Raw genomic sequence first — 24,296 nt, forward strand, 5'->3', positions numbered from 1 at the left:
CTCGGCCTTTTCTTGTTGGAACGGCGAAGGATGAGGGGTGACTTGATAGAGGTTTATAAGATGATCAGAGGCATAGATAGAGTAGACAGTCAGAAACTTTTTCCCTGGGTACAACAGAGTGTTACAAGGGGACATAAATTTAAGGTGAAGGGTGGAAGGTATAGGGGAGATGTCAGGGGTAGGTTCTTTACCCAGAGAGTGGTGGGGGCATGGAATGCGCTGCCTGTGGGAGTGGTAGAGTCAGAATCATTGGCGACCTTTAAGCGGCAATTGGATAGGTACATGGATGGATGCTTAAGCTAGGACAAATGTTCAGTACAACATCGTGGGCTGAAGGGCCTGTTCTATGCTGTATTGTTCTATGTTCTAGGTTCTATGTAGTAAGCGAAGGTCTACATCAACAAGAGTTCAAAGCACACAAGTTGCCGACACAATCCCTACAAAAAAAAAAACAAGCTTATCCAACAGATATAACATCTATGAGGGCTATGCTTGGATTGGACCAGAGGCACAGCATAGAAAAGTTCAAGCAGGATGCATTCCACAATGAGAATATCCAGAAATCTGTATAGGCACTGAGCTTGATGCAAATTCAAGTTATGCAAAGGGGATTTCTGAAAACAGTTTTTCTCCAATTGTATAAGTAAAGTTAGACTTGGGGAAAAAAACTCCTGTCTTAAAATGCAAGTTGCTCGTTTACATTACCTCAGAGATGTATAATCATCTAAAGCTTGATTCTCCCTCAATCCTGGCAATCTGGCTTTCTGCAAACTTCAGACAATATTTATTTAACAAATTAATTACTAAACTTGAGCAAGATGTCTACTGACATGAGGCCAAAAACTTATGGCCAAATTATTGGAAGGAGTCATTACACTGAAAAGGTTTTAAAAGAGATTTAGAAGGATGTTGTCAGACCTGGAAAAGTCCGGCTATATGGAACAATTGGAAAACGAGTAAGATAAAAGGATATTTAATTGAAGTGCATAAAATGAGGGGCTTAGACAGCAGTTAGGAATCATCCAGACATAAGCCGGATATCTAGATCCAAGAGCTAAAGAAATCCACAAGGTAAATCAAACAAACCAGATTAATGACAAAGTTTGCTCCAGTGGGCAGATCTGATTCTCAAAACCAGAGGAAGTAGTAGGCCATTCAGTCCATCAAGTCTGCTTCACCAATGAAATCATGGCTGAACCTAAAAACCTGAACTCCACATTCCTGTCTGCCTCTTCTCCCCCCCCCCCCATAACCCTTGATTCATTTACTGATTACAAATCTGTCTATTTAAAGACTATATGACCTAGAAACAGAAGTAGCCTCTCAAGTCCGTCGGAAGGATGATAGGATGAACTCTTATGAGAACTATGAAAAGGGTGACCCCATTAAAAGTCACTATAAACTAACCCTCTTGCATGTAGAATAGTGGGACATTCTTGCATAAGTTAGTATTGAAACAAACCGGGATTGGCCCTCAATATAACTCTGCGCAAGTACCAAGGACTTTGAATGTGCTGTGGAATTACTCTGCATGACCACCATCTGCAGAATCTTAAAAGATCCCCATATAAAAGTTTTCCATAATACAATTATAATAATTACTGGTTGTATTTGTTTGGGAATAACCACCTTAAAAAATACTGTAATTTTCCTTGTATCAAATGAATATTACAAATCTTGTAAAAAAGCAGAGTTAATGAACTTACTTTTGCAATTTTTGCCATGTCTTCCAGAGTTGCTCTTTCATTTTCAAATTGTGTATAGGCATTTTCTATCCTGGCGATGAGTGCATCTACATCAAGGTTTCTTTTTGGGCAACCTTGAGGGAAATAAAACTTTGGAATGCACTCACTCAGAGCTGGAGGCAACGGGTTCTCTTTCTTTGCTTGAACCTGTAAGAAAAACAAGTTAGCTTAAAAATGCATGCAATCAAGTCAAATTCAGCCATCAAATTTGTTGTCTTCACAGACCTACAACAACCTTAACCTATAACGGCTTCTATCCCAAAATTTAAACATCTGAGGAAAGCTTCTGCATAAAATATGCCAGTTCTCCCTAGTTCAGTAACTCAGTGCAATTACATTATTCTTCACAGCATGACACTTGGCTCAAATCCCGTCCCAAAATCTGCAGCAGCAAAACTAGCTGAGATGCCAGTGCAATAGAGGGATGCAGAATGTCTGCCAAATTTCAGATGAGATGTTTAATTATGGTTTGATCTGGTATTTTGGGTAAAAGATATAAACGATACTTTTTCATGATTCAAATAAGGCATGTTCTAACTGGTAGCCTGGCCAATATATATTTCTCATTCGATATAAATGAGATTTGTGGACATTTGTGATGTATAGGGTCCTGTCCAAGTTAGCTGTAGCATTTTTTTACACTATAGTTCAAAAGTACACTCTTACTTCATTGCAAAGGGGTTTGGAAAATGTAAATGCCATAAAAAGGCATTATATTAATGAAAATACATCCTTTATGGTCAGGTCGAACTACTTAAGGATAGCTATCCCTTGAAGTGTGACAAAAATATTTTTAAAAACACAAAATATTCAGAAACAGTACAAAATTTGGACCACTAATTGAATGGTGAAGTCCTCCAATCCTCTATAGCCTCTTCTCCACTATTATTTTATGACTTATCCTTTACAGGTAAATGGTACCCATTACTCCCTGCTGACAGCATCTTGAAGACTGAGTTAATGATTGACCCCTTCACTTCCATTTGACAAATTGACTATTTCTTGGAACATTTAGCATCCAAAATGAAGCCCGCAAAAAATGTAATGTTTAAAAAACACATTTCACAGCTGTGCATTCTTTTCATATTTTAACATAACATGTGGAAATTATATACTTAAGCATCAACTGTAATATATTGGAAATATATTATTTCCAATAAAGACTTGGAGAGAGAGAAATGCAAGATATTTATGATCTCTATTATATACCAGACTTGGATGTGAACCACAACTGCAGCACTGTAACAATACAAAATCTAAAAATATTTTTAAATGCAACTTGATTGGAAGAGCTCAAAAGGATCATGTAGAAATGCTAACTATTTTCAAATAAAGAGAAGGATCATACTTTCTACACACTTTGAACATTTTCCAGTAATATTCTCTCCTTCAAATACAAATTATATTGTCTTGAAACTGGAAGTGGAAGAAAGAATTCCAAGATCTAAGTAGGAACACAGCAACAGAGCAGCACAGCCAATAAAGATTATAATTGAACTAATCATTCCACATTCCAGTCTATTCTGGTTATTGAAAGGGGTAAAAAAAAAAATCTATTTCCACTATTTTTTGAAGACGACTCATGGCATTCAGAAATAAAATTTCCCTTCACCTCATCTTAAATGAGTGACTCCTTAGTTCTGGATTCTCATACAAAAGGGAACACCCTTTCCACAGCTACCCAACCGAAACTGTGCAGATCTTGCATTTCAATCAAGCCATTTCTTGCTCTTCTAAACTTTGTGGGTGCAGGCACGGCTTGTCCAACTTTTACTCTGAAGATAACCAGCCGAAACAAGAATTTTCAGAATTGCTTCCATTGCTGTTACATCCTTCCTTAAAAGTAAAGGAGGCTAGCATTGTGCCCAGTACTCCAGATGTGGTCTCATTAATGCCCTGTACAACTGAAGCATAAGGTCTCTCTTTTGTATTCAAGTCCCAATGCATTAAACTAGACTCTTCCACTAGCTTTCCTTATTAACAGCTTTTCATGTGTAGGTTCTTTACTCAACGAGTCGTGAGTTCATGGAATGCCCTGCCAGTAGCAGTGGTGGACTCTCCCTCTTAATGCGCATTTAAGCGGGCATTGGATAGGCATATGGAGGATAGTGGGCTAGTGTAGGTTAGGTGGGCTTGGATCGGCACAACATCGAGGGCCAAAGGGCCTGTACTGCACTGTATTGTTCTATGTTCTATAATCTTTCATGTTTCATGCACAGGAACACCTAAATCCTTCTGCTTCTCAGGGTTCTGTAATCTTCCATAATTTAAATAACATTGTTTTCTATGTATTTCGCATTTTCCTACATTATAGTCCATTTGTTAAATCTTTGCCTACTCACATAACATCACATTTGAACACCATCCTTCCTAGCACTATTTTCTTTCACAATTCACTTAAGTTTGGGTCATTAACAAATTTAGGAGCCATACATTTTGGAGCTGTCTTCCATAATTATTTACATACAATTGTAAAGTGTTAAACTCCCAGCACTGATCCTTGTGGCACACCATGTATCAAACATCCCACCTTGAAAACAAGAAATGACACTGCAAGCCATGTTTCATTTTAGCTCACCAGTCTTCTATCCAAGTCAATACATTATCCTCCACACTGTGGACTTTCATTTTCTGCAATTATCTTTGATGTAACACCTTAGTAAATGCCTTCTGGAATTTCAAATACATTACTCCCAGTTTCTCCTTTACCCACAGCATATTATTTTCTCAAAAGATGTCTAAAACTGGTTAAACATAATTTTCCTTTCACAAAACCATGCTGACTCTGTCCAAATACCTTGAACTTTTCTAAAGGGCCCTGCTATAATGTCTTCAATTGCTTCAAACATTGTCCTTGTGATCTAGTTTCTGTATAATTAAAACTAACAGTTAACTATTTCACCAACAACTTTTTAATTTCCGACTATGAAGTTAATCGGAACCCTGGGAATTGTCTGCCCAGAGCTCCAAATGTTGCTTAGTATCTAGGTGCTTAGTAATTCTATTTTCTGGAGTACCTCCATCCCTTCCATTTCCTGATTTCCAGCTATTGCTGGGATGGAACTTGTTTCCACTATAGTGAAGACTGATGTAAAATACCTGCTCAATTCATACACGCATGGATAGAGCACAGTCAAGCCAACAAAATCTTAGAACTGCCTGATAAAAACAATCAAAGTTAAAACAGGACTTGGATTTCTACGTCATTTTTAGTGTAGCAAAATGGTTAAAGAAATCTTACAATTCAATGCATAAGAGAAAAATAAAAATTAATGGACTGTCAAGCAGGGAAAGGTTAAGGATAATGATGTATGGATACTTCACAAAGTGGGTGGGGGCAGAAGAGAAGACATCTATTTATATAGATAGATCTGCAATTCGGAGACAGCCCAGTATGCAAAAATAAAATTCTCATGTGTCAAGTATAACACACTACAAACGTCCAAAGAATTCTTCAGCTGCTGGAGGAATCCACGGATGGACAATGCATTCTGTAACCAGATTCCATATCAGGTAATTACAGAACAGCTGCCTGCAATGGCAAACATCAGTTTTCTATTTACACTGCATGTGCACATCAAAAGGGTTTTTCTTTTTCCCATTGAAAAGCCAGATAAAATGTTTAGTGACATTATTTCCCAGGATGTTTATGGATGGAAAGAAAACATGTTTTCCTGGAACTTGGAAGAGAAGCAGTAAGTTCGAAATCTAGCCTCCATTCCTCCCTCAGCAAAAGCATTAACATCAGATCAATGTTTTGCTCATTTTTATTGCTTTTAGATGCAAGAACAGCATCAGCCACTCACAAAAGTCCAGAGGGTTTGGAATAACCCTCAAGTTTGACTGCTCTTAGAAATTTATCACCATTCTCTCAGTGCTTCTGGGTGATATGATCCTCATCAACAGAGCACCACAAACCCACTCTCAGTAAAAACTGGAGTCAAAGCCGACTGTGCCAATGCAAATATTGCACTTCACCTTCCCCAAGTTAATCACAGGCATGTAGAGACATCCAAGCAGACTGTTTAAGATATATTCCTTCAATTCAAAGCCAATTGAACTTCCAACATCTGTCAGAGCTTCAGATGTGCTTTTGTGCATACTCATTAACTCCAGTACTTCACATTGTACAAACACCACCCTTCTGTAGACCAATGGTAATGTCAGTGGACTAATAATCCAGAACTCCAGGCTAATGTTATGGGGAATAAAAACAAGGTACTGGAGAAACTCAGCTAGTTTGGCAATGTTTGTGGAGAAAGTTAAAAATCACAACACCAGGTTATAGTCCAACAGGTTTATTTGGAAGTACCAGCTTTTGGAGCACTGCTCCTTCAATAAGTAACGAGTGGGGCAGGATTATAAGACACAGAATTTAAAACAAAAGATCAGTGTCATGCAATTAAAACGATCTATTGAACAAACCTAAATTTCTGTTAAGGCTTTCATCTTTTAGAATGGGTTGTAGGTTTCAGTTTATGTAAATCCCAGCACTTCTTTTAAGTCACATTCTTGAGATAACTGAAGGCTTTCTAAATAAGAAGTGATATCTCAGCTCAGACAATATATTAAAATAGGTGCAAGGTTAGAGACTATCTGTATCCCGATCTTGAGTCAGACTGGCTCTATTTCCAAAGTAGGAATTTATAAAACGTGGAAGTTTGCTTGCTGAGCTGAAAGGTTCATTTTCAGACATTTCGGCACCATACTAGGTAACATCAGTGAGCATCCGATGAAGCACTGGTGTTATAAACCGTAGAAGCATGGTGCATTGGATCCATCTGGTTTCATTTTTTGGATGTCTTCTTGCGTAATTCTCCAGATTTCTGAAGTTTTTTTTTGAGTAGGACTGCGATTTGGTTCTCTACTTATGGGGTTGGACCTATCGACACCTGTTGGTAAGTGTAAGTGTATCTGCAAGCAGTGTATTCACTTTCTCAATGTCGCCTGTTCGGTTTAAAATGACTGTCCAGCATCCTTTGTCTGGAAGTAGGATAACAATGTTTGTATCTTGGAGTTCTTGTAGTGCTTTCCTTTCTTGTGTATGAGTATGTTTCCTTCCTTTTTGCTGCTTAATGTTGGTGTGACTGTCTGATTGTTTGCTAGGTTTCTTCTGAGAGTTAGTTGTCTTTCAGTGCTGTTTCTAACGCGAAGAAATCTTTCTTGTCCGCATCCCGGAAGCTGTAATTTAATCCTCTTATTAAGACTGCTTTTTCACTGTCTGTTAAGGGTTGGTCAGATAAAGTTTTCCATCCATGCTTGTTGACTGTTTGTTATTTTGAGAGAGTTCGTAGAGTTTTTTTTCTGCAGATCTAGTTTTTTCACTCTGTTTGTTGCTGTCTAATGTCCATGGTCCGTTCTATTGTGTCTGACCATTCATGGTCTGTCACACTAGTGAGTAAAGATTTTTGGCACAAAATTTCCCAGTTGAATTTACGGAGTCTGTTGTGGGCATCGTTAATCATTTTTCTTAGCATTCTATGGCCATTTTGCTCTGCTATTCTTTTGGCTTGTGGGTGTTAAGGGGAAGTTTGTAGTTAAGACATTTAGGTAGTACCTGTAAGAACCGTAACAAACACTACATTGGACAAACAGGCAGAAAATTAGCTACTCGGCTACATGAACATCAAGTAGCCACAAAAAGACATGACCCACTATCACGAATATCCTGACATACAGATGATGAAGGATGCTACATCGACTAAGACATCCATCCTAGGACAAGCCAAACAGACACGCACGAGAATTCCTAGAAGCCCACCATTCCAACTGGAACTCTATCAACAAAGTACATCAACTTGGAGCTTCATTTACCACCGGAGAAAAACAGGAAATGTCACGCCCTGTGGTGATGTCATCAGCAACACAAGGAAAGCTAAACAAATAGACAGCAGGTCATAACACCAGTGCTTCACTGGAGGTTCACTGATGTTATCTAGTATGGTGATGAAACATTTCCAGCTCAGCAAGCAAAAGTACATCCAGAACCTCAACCTGAGCTACAAATCTTCTCAAAATTTATGAAATGCTATATGAATTGACTGCCTGCAGGTGGTGTGCTTTTTGAGCAAAAATAGAATTTGCAAATACAATTCTGCGAATGGAAATTTACCCCATAGGCATGTGTGCACACACGCACGCATATATCAGGGGGAGAGCACGTGAGTGCACGAAAGATTGTTTGCGCATATGTGCACGCATGCTTGGTAGAGTATGTGCACGAGTGTGGCAGAGGATAAGCCTGTGAGAATATGCGTGTGTGGGTGAATGTGCAGGGGTATGTGTGTCTCAGGAAGTGTATGTATGAGAGAGAATCTGCGTGAGTGCATATGCACGTGTGAGAGCAAGTGTATAGTGCAGTGGTGTCATCTGTTGAATGACATGAGCCCAAGGTCCTGGTTGAGGCCATCCTCATGGGTACCAAAGTTGGCTATTAGCCTCTGCTCGGTGTTGTTGTATATCCTGAAGTCTGCCCCAGAGGATGGTCATCCAAAGATTCAAGGACGAATGTCTCTGACCACTGAAGTGTTCCCAGACTGGGAATACATTGTCAGAAATGACTTTATTTTTATAAAACTTTAAGTTATCTCTAGAATGGTGACTTAATATATAAATCCCAGAGCTACTTTTAAGTGAACAGAAACCTGCAACCCATTCTAAAACAAACGCTTCACAGCAATCTAGCTTTGCTCAATATATCGTTTTAACGGCATGACACTATGATCTTTTGCTACAAATTCTGTGTCTTATGATCCTTATGAACATAGAACATAGAACAATACAGCGCAGTACAGGCCCTTTGGCCCTCGATGTTGCGCCGATCCAAGCCCACCTAACCTATACTAACCCACTATCCTCCAAATACCTATCCAATGCCCGCTTAAATGCCCATAAAGAGGGAGAGTCCACCACTGCTACTGGCAGGGCATTCCATGAACTTATAACTCGCTGAGTGAAGAACCTACCCCTAACTTCAGTCCTATATCTACCCCCCCTTAATTTAAAGCTATGCCCCCTTGTAATACCCGACTCCATACGCGGGAAAAGGTTCACACTGTCAACCCTATCTAACCCCCTAATCATCTTGTACACCTCAATCAAGTCACCCCTAAACCTTCTTTTCTCTAATGAAAACAGCAAATGCTGTGATCCAGTCGTTCGCTCTGATATTGTATATTTTAATCTCAATATATTATTACTGTTATTATGGCACTGAAATAGCATTAAAATAATTTTTAATAGGAGTTGAAAAAAAATGCCTTATAGGTACATTTTCATTTTTCTTTGGGAATAAGTGTTATGAAAGATGTTATTTTTATATAGAGTAATATCATTTCTTAAACTTAGATTTCAAAATAGAGACCTATGGGCGTTGGTTACTTTTGCAAAAGGTTTTTGTAAAAAAAAAACTGGATCATTAAGTCTTTCCAGAATGTTGACTTAATCCCGTATACCTGAATGTCAGAGAGCATGGACCCCTGTAAGATTAAAGGAAGATTGTTAGTACTGTATTGGGTTTATGACCGCAAAAGCACAGCAAAATTTCTTTCCTAGAAAGCAGTATGAAACAGTTCAGGGAATATTACACTTTGGTAGAAGGTTAGTTTGTGCAACTTCCAGATGAACAGTGTTTGATTTCAAACGCCTTACTAAAATCCATATATACCACATCTACCGCTTTCCCCTCATCAACCTCCTTCGTCACCTTTTCAAAGAATTCAATAAGGTTTGTGAGGCACGACCTGCCCTTCACAAAACCATGCTGACTATCCTTGATCACATTATTCCTATCCAGATGTGCATAAATCCTATCCCTTACAATTCTCTCTAAGACTTTGCCCACAACAGAAGTGAGACTCTGAAGAAGGAGCAGTGCTCTGAAAGCTAGTACTTCCAAATAAACCTGTTTGACTATAAACCTGCTGTTGTTTGATTTTTAACTTTGTCCAATGCAGTCCAATACAGGCACCTTCACATTGTGGAGAGAGAAGCACACAATGTTTTGAGTCAAGTGGAACCTCAGCAATTAGGGATGGGCAAAAACAATGAATAGAAAATGAGCATAAGTAGGCTGTTCAGCCCATCAAACTATTCCATATAATTGTGGCTGTTCATCCAATTTTTAATAGCTTGTTTCTGCTTTTCCCCCCATATCCTTTGATTCCATCAGCCTCAAGTACTGCTGGCTTATTCCACTACACATATTTCCTGTAATGAATAAATGAAAAGCAGAGTTCCAGGTCATTTTCTCATTTACTTCAGAGAGGGAGTTGACAATGTATTTTGGGAGCCTTCTTTTGACAAAGGCAGACATGGACAGTCAAATCTATCCTTGTCTTCGACGTGCTGGTTCAGCCTTAGGCAGATTATGAAAAGCAGTGATTGAGGGATACCAGCCAGTTGTGAACACTGGACTCCTGTATGTTTCTGGAACTTTAAAAAACACTAGAGAGGTACTAGCATATTCATAAAATCCTGCAAAACTGATCATAAGAAAGATGGCCCTACAGCAGTGTTGTTTCTCAAGCCAGCTTGTCCAACACGGAGGTGCTAATCATTCAAAAATAAGCACTGCTGGGCAGGATAAGTCACTTCTATAAATGACACTAGACACCCAAATAAACTTCTCTATTTAGAACTTAGCTGTGGCAGGAAATAAAAGCAGTAATGGTCTAGAGATGTCCTCAAAGCATTACTGAAAAAGGTCAAATATCTGCAAGCTCATGGAGACCCTGTCTTTTGACTCACCAAGATGGCAGTTTTTCAAAAGAGTTTTCTCCAACACTTCGTTGGGAACATGCAGATGTTAAATCAAAGCATCAGAGGGAGTACACAAACTTTAAAGCAAGCCTTCCTGCCAACCTTTCAAGCATTACCTGTCTCTTACATTACAAAATCTGTAGATCATACATCGGGCTTACCGGTCATTTCTGAACACATCAAACCAAGAGTGAAATTAAGACATTCCTTGATACTGAGATACTGTCGAAGGACCTGATATATGACCGCTGGTGCATAGTGGCTATAGTAGATAATATTTGTTGTAAGTTTACAGGGTGAGTGAGCCATTTCAAAACAGAGGGATCATAGTTATTAAATAACATGGTAAGTTTGAGATGGAGGGAAAAAGCCAGAGAAGCAAAGAGGCAAGATTGTCTTTCTTGCATTAGAGGTGTTTAAATTAGTCAGTCAGTCAGTCAGTCATGGAAAAGTCAACCAGCTTGATAATTAAAACATTTTATCCACCAAAATGCATTCTGTATATGACAAATTTTATACCTGGATGAATATTCTATTTAAGAAAAAAAGAGAAACTCTAGCTTTTTGTTTCCACACTTTCTAATTTCCTGCTATATCAAAGAATCACTAACATCTTAAGAACATAACAAATACAAATACAGCATTCAAATACACAATCCCACATTCATTCAAGTGAAGGCCATAATAAAAAGGAACAGGAGTAGATCATTTGACCACTCAAGCCTGTTCCGCCATTTATTAAAAATTATGGCTCACCTATAATTCCTCACATCCACAACCCTCGATTTCCCTACTGATCATGTATCTGTATATCTATCTCAGCTTTAAATTTACACAAGGACTGTACCCCCACAGCCTTCTGTGGCAAGGAATGCCAAAGACTCAAGCCTCATAAGAAATACGTCATTGCAGCCTTAAATTGTGCCCCTTTATTCTGAGGCTATACCCTCTGGTCCTAGAACTCCCATTAGAGAAACATTCAGAATTTACCCTGTCAAACCCTTAAAAATTCTGTATGTTTCAATGTGATCACTTTCCTTTCTTCTAAACTCCAGTAGAGTCCCAAACTCTATAGACTTTGCTCATAAGACAATCATTCTAGGGAATATTCTCTGTACTGTCTCCCACAAAGTGAGATCATTCCTCAAACGAGGGGACCAAAACTGTTCACAGTACTCCAGATGAGGCCTTACCAGCACCTTGTAAATTCAAAGATTTTCTTACTCTTATATACTCTAAATCCTTTGAAATAAAAGGTCAATGTTCCACTCTCCTTCCTGAATCTGCTGCAACTGCATGCTAACTTTGTGTTTTGCTCAAAAGTGCTCCCAAGTTTCTTTGTATTGCACTTTTCTGTAGATTTTCTCTAAATTACGGTTTTTATTTTCTCTTCCAAAATGAAAAAAATACATTTCCCCGCATTACACTCCATTTGTCAACTTTTTGCTCACTTACTTAACCTATCAATATCTCTAATCAGTTTGTATTCCCTTCGCAACTTGTATTTCCACCACTTCTTGTGTGCAAGTTTGACTAGAGTACATTCGCTTCACTCCTTCAAGTCACTAATATATATTGCAAAGCAGTGATCCCCATGGAACCCCAACGGTTACAGATTGTCAATGTAAGAAAGAATCTGGATGTAGGTTTGCTCGCTGAGCTGGAAGGTTAATTTCCAGACGTTTCGTTACCCTGCTAAGTAACATCTTCAGTGGGCCTCCAGGCAAAGCACTGTTCATGATTCCTGCTTTCTATTTATATGTTTGGATTTCTTTGGGTTGGTGATGCCATTTCCTGTGGTGATGTTATTTTCTGTCCTTTTCCTTAGGGGGTGGTAGACGGGTCTAACTGTGTGTGTTTGTTGATAGAGTTCTGGTTGGAATGCCATGCTTTTAGGAATTTTCGTAAGTGTCTGTTTGGCCTGTCCTAGGATGGATGTGTTGGTCCAGTAGAAGTGATGTCCTTCCTTATCTTATGCAAGGATACTAGCGAGAGGGGATCATATCGTTTTATGGCTAATTGGTGTTCATTTATTCTGGTGGCTAGTTTTTTGCCAGTTTGTCCAATGTAGTGTTTGGTACAATTCTTGCACGGTATTTTGTAAATGATATTAGTTTTGCTTCTTGTCTGGATAGGGTCTTTCAAGTTTATTAGCTGCTATTTTAATATGTTGGGTTTGTGGGCTACCATGATGCCAAGGGGTCTCGGTAGTCTGGCAGTCATTTCTGAGATGTTTTTGATGTGGGGGGGGGAGCAGCTAGGGTTTCTGGATGTGTTTTGTCTGCTTGTTTGGGTTTGTTGCTGAGAAAATCGGTGGACTGTGTTCATTAGGTCTTTTTGAATGCACAGTATAGGTGATTTTCCTCTTCTCTACGTAGTTCCTCTGTGCTGCAGTATGAGCTGGCTTGTTGAAATAATGTTCTGACGCAGCTTCATTTGTGCACAGGATACATGAACATCAACTAGCCCCAAAACAACATGATCCTCTCTCACTAGTATCCCTACATATAGGTAAGGAAGGACACCACTTCGACTGGGACAACACATCCATCCGAGGACAAGCTAAACAGAGACACTCACGAGAATTCCCAGAAGCATGGCATTCCAACCAGAACTCTATCAACAAAACAGAGTTAGACCCCATTTACCACCCTCAGAAAAAGAACAGGATGACATCACCACTGGAAATGAAGTCACCAACCCAAAGAAATCCAAACACAAATAGAAAGCAGAAATCATGAACAGTGCTTCACCTGGAGGCCCACTGAAGATGTTACCTAGTAAGGTGACAAAACATCTGGAAATTAACCTTCCAGCTCAGTGAGCAAACCTACATCCAGAACCTCAACCTGAGCTACAAATCTTCTCAAAACACGCTAAGGAAATAATCCCTTAGCCTCATGCACCATCTTCTGCTCATCAGCCAATTCCCTATCCACGCTCATATGCCACCTCCAACCAGGTGGTTTATTTTTAGATGGATACCTTAGGTTTGCTTAATATTCGACAAATTCAAAGCTCATCAACAAACATGAAACAGGTGCTTATATTTAGCAAGAGATTAGGCCAAAATCCTAGTGCTTACATTGACAACTTCAACGGTGATTCTTCAATTCAACTCTCATATTTAGTTTAAAAGTCAGATTTTGGTGCAACTCACTTTTCTTTTATTATTATAATAAATACACGCTGTCTCACTTTCCTATATAAGCACAGCCTGTTATTTTGTTGAGGAGATAACCTCCACTTATTCTATTCCAAGTGATGTTGAAAATAGGCTACTTCTATTTGGTACATTCCAGTATGTTTTTGATCATTGGATTTCAAAAGCATTTCAAGATAAGGATTGACTATTGGCTTTCAATTGAATAGAATACAGCCAGCCATTTCAAAAATAGCAAGTTGAAGTCAAAAAAAAAACTGAATAGTAAATACAGATATACAAGATATACAAAGGGTATAGCAGCAAAAATAAACTTAACCCAGCCTTCCTTTTCATTCTGAGCACTGGTCATTGGCTCCACAAGGAATAGGTGAGGATATATAACAAATTAACTATACAAGAATGCTCAAAGTTTCATGGTTTACTCAAACAAAGTTACCAGTGTGCTGTACATTCCAATTTGTAAAGATCAAATAATTCCCATAAACATTTTATTCTCACAGAAGGGGTGGCACAATGGCTCAGTGGTTTGCACTGCTGCCTCACAACACTAGGGACCCAGGTTTAATCACACCATTGGACAATTGTGCAAACTTCGCATAGACATTCTCTTTGTGTCTGCTTGGGTTTCCGCTGGGTGGTCTGGTTTCCTTCCACAGTCCAAAGATGTGTAGCTTTGGTGGATTGGTCATGCTGAATTGCCCACAGTGCTCATGGATGGGTCAGTACGTTAGCCGTAGGAAATACAGGGTTACAGGAATAAGGTAAGGGGATGGGTCTGGGTGGGTTGCTCTTTTGAGGGTTGGTGTAGACTTGCTGGGCCAAGTGACCTGTTTTCACATTGTAGAGATTTTAAAGAAGATCATTTGATTTCTGCAAGCTTTTTCTGTTATACTTCCAACATAGGTGCTAATTTCAGAAAGTTTCACTTTTTCAATTCCTGCATTTGTCAGAGAAAGGAACAAATGGAAAGCAAAAGTAATGGAATTCACTTTTCCTGAAACGGACATGGATCAGTAGAGCAAGAACATGTTATTTCATTGTACGAGGCTAGAAAGTTATTTAATTTTACTTCTAGGGTTAGCAAAAATTACAATTGCTTGCTGGAAACGAATACAGGATTAGAGCTGGAGTGCAGGATCACAATTCTTTGGAGAGTGGAGTTGCAGTTAGACAGGATAGTTAAGGCAGCGTTTGGTATGCTTGACTTTATTGGTCAGTGCATTGAATACAGGAGTTGGGAGGTCAGGTTGCAGCTGCACAGAACGTTAGGCCACGTTTGGAATACTGCATGCAATTCTGATCTCACTGCTGTAGGAAGGATGTTGTGAAACTTGAAAGGGTTCAGAAAAGATTTACAAGGATGTTGGAGGGTTTGAGCTACAGGGAGAGGTTGAAAAGACTGGGGCTATTTTCCCTGGAGCATTGGAGGTTGAGAGGTGACCTTACAGGAGGTTTATAAGATCATGAGAGGCATGGATAGGGTGAATAGACAAGGTCTTTTCCTTGGGGTGCATGAGTCCAAAACTAGAGGGCGTGGGTTTAAAGAGAGAGAGGGGAGAGATTTAAAAGGGATCGCAGGTGCAGTTTTTTCATGCAAAGGGTTGTTTGTGTATGGAATGAGCAGCCAGAAGGGGTGAAGGCTGGTACAATTACAGCATTTAAAAGGCATCTGATGGGTACATGAATAGGAAGGATTTCAGAGGGATATGGGCCAAATGCTGGCAAATGGGACTAGATTAATTTAGGATATTTGGTCAGCATGGATGAGTTGGACCACCTATCCAGGTTTGGATTGACAAGAGATATTCACATCACACAAATGCCAGACAATGATCATCTCCAACAAGAGACAATCTAACCACTTGATATTTAGTAGCACAACCATCACAATCTCACATATCATCCTGGGGCTACCAGCGACTAGAGACTGAGCTGAACAAGCCATATAAATACTGTGACAACAGGAGCAGGTCTGAGGCTGGGTGAATAACTCATCTCCTAACTCCCCAAAGCTTGTCCACCATTTACAATACAAGTCACCAGTGGTGATAGAACACCTCACTTGCTTGGAAGAGTGCAGCCCTAACAACAGCTAGTACAGTTGGCATCACATTCATAAATATTCCAATAAATATCTAACACCAATGCCCAGTAGCAGCAGTGTTCGCCATCTACAAGATGCAATGCAGCAACTCAGCAAGGCCTCTTAGACAGCACCTTACAAACCCACAACCATCTAGAGGAAAGAGCAGCAGATACATGGAAACACCATTACCTGCAGGTTTTTCTTATTTAACTAAAAAACTCTATTGAATGTCTTGGTGCTAACAATTTCGCATACTGCATTTATACAACAATAGGCATTTATATAGAAGCTTTAATGTGGTACAGTAGAACACTCTAGTTACAAACTGGTTCAGTCTGAGACTCGGTGGAAAGAAACGGAAACCAGTGATAGCACCTACTCCAAGCTCCATTCCCTAAGATATGGCTTGGATCTTTCCATTTATAATTTGTGGAAAAAAATTGTTTTCACCAATTGGTCAAGTAGCTTGGACAACATAAGAGCAGAGGAGGGGTGCAGCAACATGATCACATTGCAACTTTTCCAGCAATGTAAGAATACAGGGCTAGTTATTACAGTCAGTAGAACAGCTGCCAGTAGTACTTTTATGCACTGTTCCACTGTAATTCTAGTAATTAGAGATCCATGTCAGTGGCTCTCTACATTGGATCCAGGATTTTCCTTTTCAAGAAGTTAGACAGAAGAACCCTTTCTAAGATAACTCTGAACAAAAAGTGTATGCTTGAATTAAGTAGCATATGCAAAATACTGAACAGAAAACAAAACCATAGCGAGAACAAAAATGAAATAATTATAGAATCACAGAATCCCAATAGCCCATCGAGTCCACATGCACTCATTGAAGAGCATCCCACCCCGCCACCACAGAGGGTATTGCATGTATAGAATGATGAGTCAGAGGAAGAGGAGGAGTCTGGCACAATTACAACATTTAAAAAGGCATCTGGATGGGTATATGAATTGGAAGGATGCTGGCAAATGGGACGAGATTTATTTAGGATACCTAGGTTGGCATTGACGAGTTGCACCAAAGGGTGCTGTTTCTGTGCTGCACATCTATCCTAGGGTTATTAGCTCAGTTGGTTGGATGGCATTACTGTGCATTGCAAAGAGCCAATGAGATAGATTAAATTCTTACATGGTAGAGGTTACTACGAAGGACTTTCCCTCTCAATCTCTCCCTTTGTCTGAAGCATGGCGAGGCTCAGGTTAAATCACTATCAGTCATCTCTTTTTAATGACAGCGCAGCCATATGGTCCACTTGGACTATAGTGACTTAACTTTTGATTCATTCTGTGTTCCTGCCTAACCTACTCCACAATAACAGGTACATATTCATATGCTCACTAGAATTCAGAATATAAATCCTGGCTGATTCTTTTCTAGCTTAGAAAGCTGTAAACAAATCTTCAGTTTGCTGGAAGTTGCAAGAATATCTCAAGAACAGTTGAAATGGGATCAGTGGAGCTTCCAGTTAGGGCCAAACAAACGTTCAAAAAATCATATCCAGTAACAAACAAAAGAATTCTTAGCTTGTTTACTAATGGGTTTTTTTTAAAAAAAGGTTGAACAATGTGAATATAATATATTGTGGCTATAATATTTTCTCAATTTCCCATATGAAAATTGAATATTAAGAATTTGCTGAGCAGGGTAGTCAAAATTTCTAACTCAGAGGGGAGTGGATAAAAACAGTAAATAAAGCTGGTACAAGTGCAGCAAGCATTTACTGACTGCTATGCTCAAACATTGCAAATTCCAACAATTTCAGATGGGTTCTACAGAGATATCTTCTCCCCCCCCCCCCCAAACATTGCAAATTCCAACAATTTCAGATGGGTTCTACAGAGATATCTTCTCCCCCCCCCCCTTCATTTTAAAAAAAATAGTATCTATCAAAAATGAAAATCTTCCTTGACATCACAGATTCAGTCAAAAATCACATAATACTAAATTATAGTCCAACAGACTTATTTGAAACCACAAGCTTTTGGAGATCTCGCTCCTTCCTCAGGTAGCTAGTCTGAAGGAGGAGTGACAGCTCTGAAAGTGTGCAGTTTCAAATAAACCTGTTGGAGTATAACCTGGCGTTGAGATTTTTGACTTTGTCCACCCCAATCCAACACCGGCACCTCCACATCATTACACAGAATGTTGAAGCGTCACAGTGCATAAATCGTATAAGTAGCTAAAACTATTTTAAAAATTCAAGTTTGGTAATTAAATATTGCTTATCTATTTTATACAATTTACTTTAAAACACAGCTTCTTAAACAGACAATTGCATTTTTACTTATAGGTAAGAACTGTCATTTCTAAATGATTCAAACAGTCACTCAATTCTAGCCCAGACAAACTATTACTAGGTCTTGCACTTATCAAGTGCTGAGTCACTAATTATTCAAGCGCACATGGTTCTTCAAATTTAAAATTTTTAAAAAGACAAAAGAAAAACTAAGCCCAACCTGGACTTGCTGAAAAGCCTTCAGCCTCTTCTTAAATCTTGACGGAAAGACAAGGTCGCATCCCTGGGCTAGTAAAGCCAATTCTTTCCTAAGGTCTGGATCTTGCCGCAGTGAAGTATCTTTAATCATCATTGTCAAAGATTGAGCAAATAAACAGACTTAAATTAGCAACAGTTTTTCTAGATCAACTGTAGCTGAAAATGAAAGCTGAATCGTGGCTACAAAGCAAAAAGCTTCCTTGCAGTTTTATTAAGCCTACTGTGTTGCAACATTCAGAGTAGGCTTAACATAGTCTTTATACATTGCCTAAGCCAAGAAACTAATGTATGAATCTGGGAAAGTCACTTCAGGCTCTGCCCTTTTTGCAGCCCACATTCCAAAGCCTTAGTGGGTGGTTGCGAAAAGAAACAAACCTGTTGTTTGGGACCCAGTTGTACAGACACAGGCGACAAACAAATCCAGTCAAAACTACAGTGATATGAAAGAATGCTCAGAAGCTCAGTTTTCACAGCAGCATCTTGTGGCCACTTGACTTCAGTTACAGACTACATAGGGTAGTTTGATTGACTGAAATTTCCAGCTGTGGGCCAAATCATTGTCAGGTCAAACAAGTTTCACTTGCCTTGTTGATTCAGCATCTGAATGTGGCCTCTAGCATGTTTGCAAGAGCTGCAACTGAGTCAGTCATGTCATCAACAGACCACCTGTTAAATTACAACAGTAGCAGATTTGAACTGACAATTTTCCTCATGGCCAAAAGTTTGCTTTAGAGTAACTTCTCTTGCAAGACAAAAAGGCTAATCCCAATACTCAATTGCCTTTTTGTTACTTTTCAGTTTAATTGCTCCATCTGATCTGTTGTTTTTATTATTTAAAAGGAGAATGTGCCAGTAGAGTATGTCTTAGTATTTAAAATAATATTTTTCAATGCAAAAAAATTGAAAACTCAGTGGTGAATATGATATTGGATCCAATAATCCCAACTAATTTAAAAATTATATTTGTGTTCTAACAGTTTTAGTTAAAATGGTTACAACATCCCTGTGCATCACAGTAGTATTTCAGACAGCGTATCTCTTGCTGATTTTGCTCCACCACGTCCTACTCAGGGGCACTAAACAAATTTGCAACAACAGAAGAGGTAAAATACCTCTTAACAGAAATACTTAAACAAAATGAAATGAAAAAGCACATTCAGCAACAAGAGCCTTCAAATGACTCATGTATAAAGTTTGGAATTTCAGGATATTTGATTTTTTTTAAATTTGCACTAATCTTTCATGATAAATAGTCTAGATTTTGCTATTATAACTGGTGAAAGTTAACTTCTGTTGTCACTATAACTGTGAAACTGTCAACAACTCCTGGCTGTTTGTTTAAAAAACATGCAGAAATGCAGAACTTGAAGTCAGTAAATTCCTGTTCCCACAAGTGGGTGCACTACTGAAGTTCCAGCAGACTGTAATTGTTCATTTTAATATTTTCTGAAGATGAACTTCCCTTCTTCGCTGGAATAATATTATAACAAGGCCTCAAAAATTATGTATTGTTGAACAAGTTATGACCTAATTTTTAATTGGTATACCAGGTGATAATTATTTCTAAACAGCCTCTCTGGCCCTGAAGCTGTTGCATCATCCCATCTTAACTAAAAGAAATAGTTTTTATAAAAAAAGTTTTAGGACACATTCCAAATAAAATTAATATGAGATTAAATTTCATCTGGAATCCAAGAAGCAAGAAATTACTGTGTTGAAGTTATGATCCCTTTGCTGATATCAGTAAGCGCATGTTCACAAACCACAAATCAAGAGATTATGTACAAAAGCAGCTACAAGTTAAAACTGCATCTTCTATAGTTATTTTGTGTAAATTATGTACGAAGGAGTAACGTATACAAGATGCAGATACACTTTGCCCTCCCTCCAAAATAATGCTTTACAGCCTAAACATCAACATCACCAAAATTTTAAGTAGTAACTAAATGCACTTGAAATATTACTTTTTATCTAAAGAAATAGTAACGTACCCTGGGAAAAATTTTAAAATGATCCAGTCAGCTCTGCCAAAGCTGAAGCAAAGCAGTTATTACAACCAGGTGAGGAGGGGCAAATCAGCTCTCCTCTTTTTGATTCCTTCAATTAACTGTAAAGATTTTTTACTTTTAACATGGCAGTTACATTATAACTGAAAGAAAGCTTGCCAGATCAAAAGAAAAGAGCCAACACAACAATTTCTCAAGCAGAAAGTGGAATTTAATTGCTTACTAATTCTGAGAAAATCAATAAAACAACATCAAACACTCAAGCATAGATATAAAATTTAAAAAAGGGGAGTGCACAATACAGGAAGATCAAGAACATGCAGTTTCAAACATTGTTTACAGAATCAGCTTGAGACTATGGTTGTTTAATTGGTTACTTCTATATTTTGCAGACGTAAAGTTTGTAGATATCCTTAAGTTCTCAATGCATGACCATTTCACGGATTTTCTTTTCAACAGATAACACCTCAGCATGGATTACAAGCAAAAGAGAGTGAGCCACCAAAGCATGTCAGAGCAAAAGAGAACAGAATTGAGCAAGAATTCAAAAATACAAAAAATACAGTGCCTTGTTGTAGCAGTACAGGGCTTTGGCAAGACCACACCTGGATTACTTAGTATAGTTTGGTCTCCAACCATGTAAAAGACATACTGACCTTTGAGGCTGCTAGAATGGAGGCTAAAGGCATTAAAAGATGCCAGTTCCAATCAACAATATTTGGCCCAAAAACAGCCAAATTACTTATAGACAGAGTACAAAATTTGATAGGTAAGCATCTTGATGTGGCTGGCTCTATAGTTAAATGCCATTTACTTGCACAGTTCAGGAAATACCAATCGTCTGATAACTGAAGTGGAAGTTACAGTCTTGTGATGGGTCTTATTTGGTACACTGTAACAATGGTTTAAGAAATAAATAGAATCATTGTATCCCTACTACTTGGAAACAGCCATTTGGCCCAAGTCCAAATCGACTGCCTGAAGAGGATCCCACCCTGACTCCTCCCCTACCCTATCCCCGTACCCTGCATTTCCCATGGTTCAACTATCAGAAAGTGCTGGAAATATTTCAAATTAGATAGCAACTACAACGGTGTAATTATGTTTCATTAATAATGTATTAATGGTGCAAACTCCATCACCCTGGTGTCAGAATTGATTCCAGTATTTTAGTAGTAGAATAGAGTAAGTTTCTACCATATACAGCTGGTACAATAAAAACAAGATAGCATTCCTCCAGGACCAAAGGTGCTAAATGAACACAGACTACATTAGTGTACAGTTATTTACAAGGCAGCATAAAGTGCATAGAAATATGCAAAACATGCATAGTAATTCCTGATAAGATAAAACAATAGGCACAGTGGTGGACAAATTACAATGTAACAATGAATGATCATTAATAAAATATTGTTTTAGCAGCAATTCAAAAAGTGGTCCGAAAATTGCAAATGGAATAGCGTGTGATCATAGTGTTAAAAGGAGCCTGATAGCTTTGAGGAATCAACTATTGCACAGTCCGGCCATGAGAGACTGAATGCTCTGGTATTTTGTCAGATGGCAGGAGGGAGAAGAATTTGAATGATGGATGTGTGGGGTTGTCCACAATGCTGTTGGTCTTGTGGTTGCAGCGTGTGGTGCTAATATCTGTAATGGACAGAAGAGAGATCCCAATGATCTTCTCAGCTATCCTCACTATTTGTTGTAGGGTCTTACAATCTGACATGATGAAATTCCCAAACCAGGCAGTGATGCAGCTGCTAAGGGTACTCTCAATGAACCCTCTGTAGAATTTGGTCAGGATGGGTGATGGGAGATGGGCCTTCCTCAACTTATGCAGAAAGTAGAGACACTGCTAAGCTCTCTTGGCTATGGAGCTGTGTAGAGGAACCAAGTGAGATGCTCTGCCAAGTGGACACCAAGAAATTTTGTGGTCTTCATGATCTGGGAGCTGATGTCCAGTGGAGAGTGATTGCTCCATGCCCTCCTGAAGGCAACAACCATTTCTTTCATTTTGTCCACATTCAGAGACAGGCTGTTGGCTCTGCACCAGACCATTCGCCGCTTCACCTCCTCTGTATGCTGACTCATCATTCCGGCTAATGAGACCAACTACCATCGTGTCATCAGCAAACTTAATAATATGATTCAAGCTGTGCATCGCTGCAGTCATGTATTAGCAGGGTGAATAGCAGTAGACTGAGCACACAGCCCTGGGGGTGGGGGGGCACCTTGCTCAGTGTGATGGTGTTGGAGATGCTGTGCCCAATCTGGATTGACTGAAGTCGCCCAGTCAAGTAGTCCAGGATCCAGTTATAGAGGGAGGTATTCAAGCCCAGCAGACTCCACTTTCCAAACAGGGTGCTGAGGAATGAGTGTTAAATGCTGAACTGAAGTCTGTGAACAGTAATCTGATGTAGGTGTTCAAGTGGGCGAGGGCCAGACTGAGGATGGTAGAGATGGCATCATCTGTTGAGCGTTTGGGACGATACTTCACTGCAGGGTGTCCAGTGAGGGGAGGCGACAGGGTCTTATTATGCCTCATCTCAAGCCTCTCTAAATACTTCAAGATGGGTATTAACGCAACAGGGCTCTAGTCATCGAGACACGACACTGAAGATTTCTTCAGCACGGGGATGATGGTAGCGGCCTTGAAGCATGTTGGAAATATGGCACAACCTAGGGGGAGGTTAAGAATGTCCATGAGAACATCCACCAGCATGTCAGAGCATTCTCAGAGCACTCTGCCAGAGATGTTATCAGGTCCAGCAGCCTTACTTGGGTTTTCATTTTACATTTCAGATTGGGACCTGAATATTGAAGGGTATGTGATGTTTAGAAAGGACAAGCAGATAGGAAAAGGTGGAGGACTTAAAGATAGCACTACCACAAGACACAGGAACTTAATTCAGGAAACCAAAATATGGAAGCAGTTTGGGTAGAGAGAAGAAATGATAAAGGCAAGTGGTCACTCATGGGGAGTGTTGTACATGCTCCCCAACAGTATCCACATGGTAGAACAGAGTATCAAGAAAGAAATAATAGGAACTTGTCAAAAAAAAGTACAGTAATCATCATGAGGAATTCATGCTACATACAAAAATAATCTATAGGGGGAGTTCATTGAATGTTTTAGGAACAATTTGACACCAGCATGTTATGGCACCAGAGAGCAGACTTTATGCAATAGACTTTGTTTTGGACAATGAGACAGGACTAATTACAGACTTAAGTGAAAGTGCCCCTGGGCAACAGTGAACATAGTATGATTGAAGTTTACGTACAGGTTAAGGCAGAAGAATGTAGAACCAAGGGTTACAATTTTGAATCTAAACAAGCGCATGCAACCAAAACCAGAGAAAGTAAATTGGCAACTAATGCTGCCTGAACTGCTGTGCTCTTCCGGCACCATTAATCCAGAATCTGGTTTCCAGCATCTGCAGTCATTGTTTTTACCTAACTTAGGTTAAAGGATAGGTCAGTAGAAATGATGTGGCAAACATTTGAGGGGATATCCCAGAGTGCACAATAAGACATTTCAACAAATAAGGAAAACTCTAAAGGTCAGGCCCGTCATCCATGTTCAACTAAAAGAGCCAAAGATCGTATCAAACTTGGACATATAATTCAAAGATAGGTCAGAAGATTGGACAGAATTTGAAAAACAAAATCACTGAAGCATTAATGGGGGCAAATTAAAAAATAAGCCAACAATACAACAGATCAGAAAAGTTTCTTCAGGTATTTAAAAAAAAGTTGACAAAGTATTTGGGCCAGTAGAAGATGGGGAATTTGTAATGGAGGATAAAAAGATGGCAGATTTTTTTTTTCCCCCAGAGGGTAGTTTGTATGTGGAATGAACTGCCAGAAGAAGTGGTGAATGCAGGTACAGTGACAACATCTAAAAGACATTTGGACCGATACATCAATAGGAAAGGTTTAGAGAGTGACATGAGCAAATGGGATGGGTTTAAGTTTGGAAACCTTGGTCGACATGGACAAGTCGGACCTAAGGGTCTGTTTCCATGC

At 39.1% G+C, this 24,296-nt stretch overlaps 1 protein-coding gene across 1 annotated transcript in view; it reads right to left on the minus strand.

Moving 5' to 3' along the window:
- ppp2r3b (protein phosphatase 2, regulatory subunit B'', beta) overlaps window positions 1-24,296 on the minus strand; it is a 138,093-nt gene that overhangs the window by 80,720 nt on the left and 33,077 nt on the right. The window contains exon 3 of the mRNA XM_043692333.1: window positions 1,707-1,892. Within this exon, the coding sequence (XP_043548268.1) occupies window positions 1,707-1,892 (186 nt within the window). The remainder of the gene's footprint in view (window positions 1-1,706; window positions 1,893-24,296) is intronic.

This window comes from Chiloscyllium plagiosum, chromosome 6 (assembly GCF_004010195.1).
Source record: "Chiloscyllium plagiosum isolate BGI_BamShark_2017 chromosome 6, ASM401019v2, whole genome shotgun sequence".
Classification (NCBI taxonomy): Eukaryota; Metazoa; Chordata; class Chondrichthyes; order Orectolobiformes; family Hemiscylliidae; genus Chiloscyllium; species Chiloscyllium plagiosum.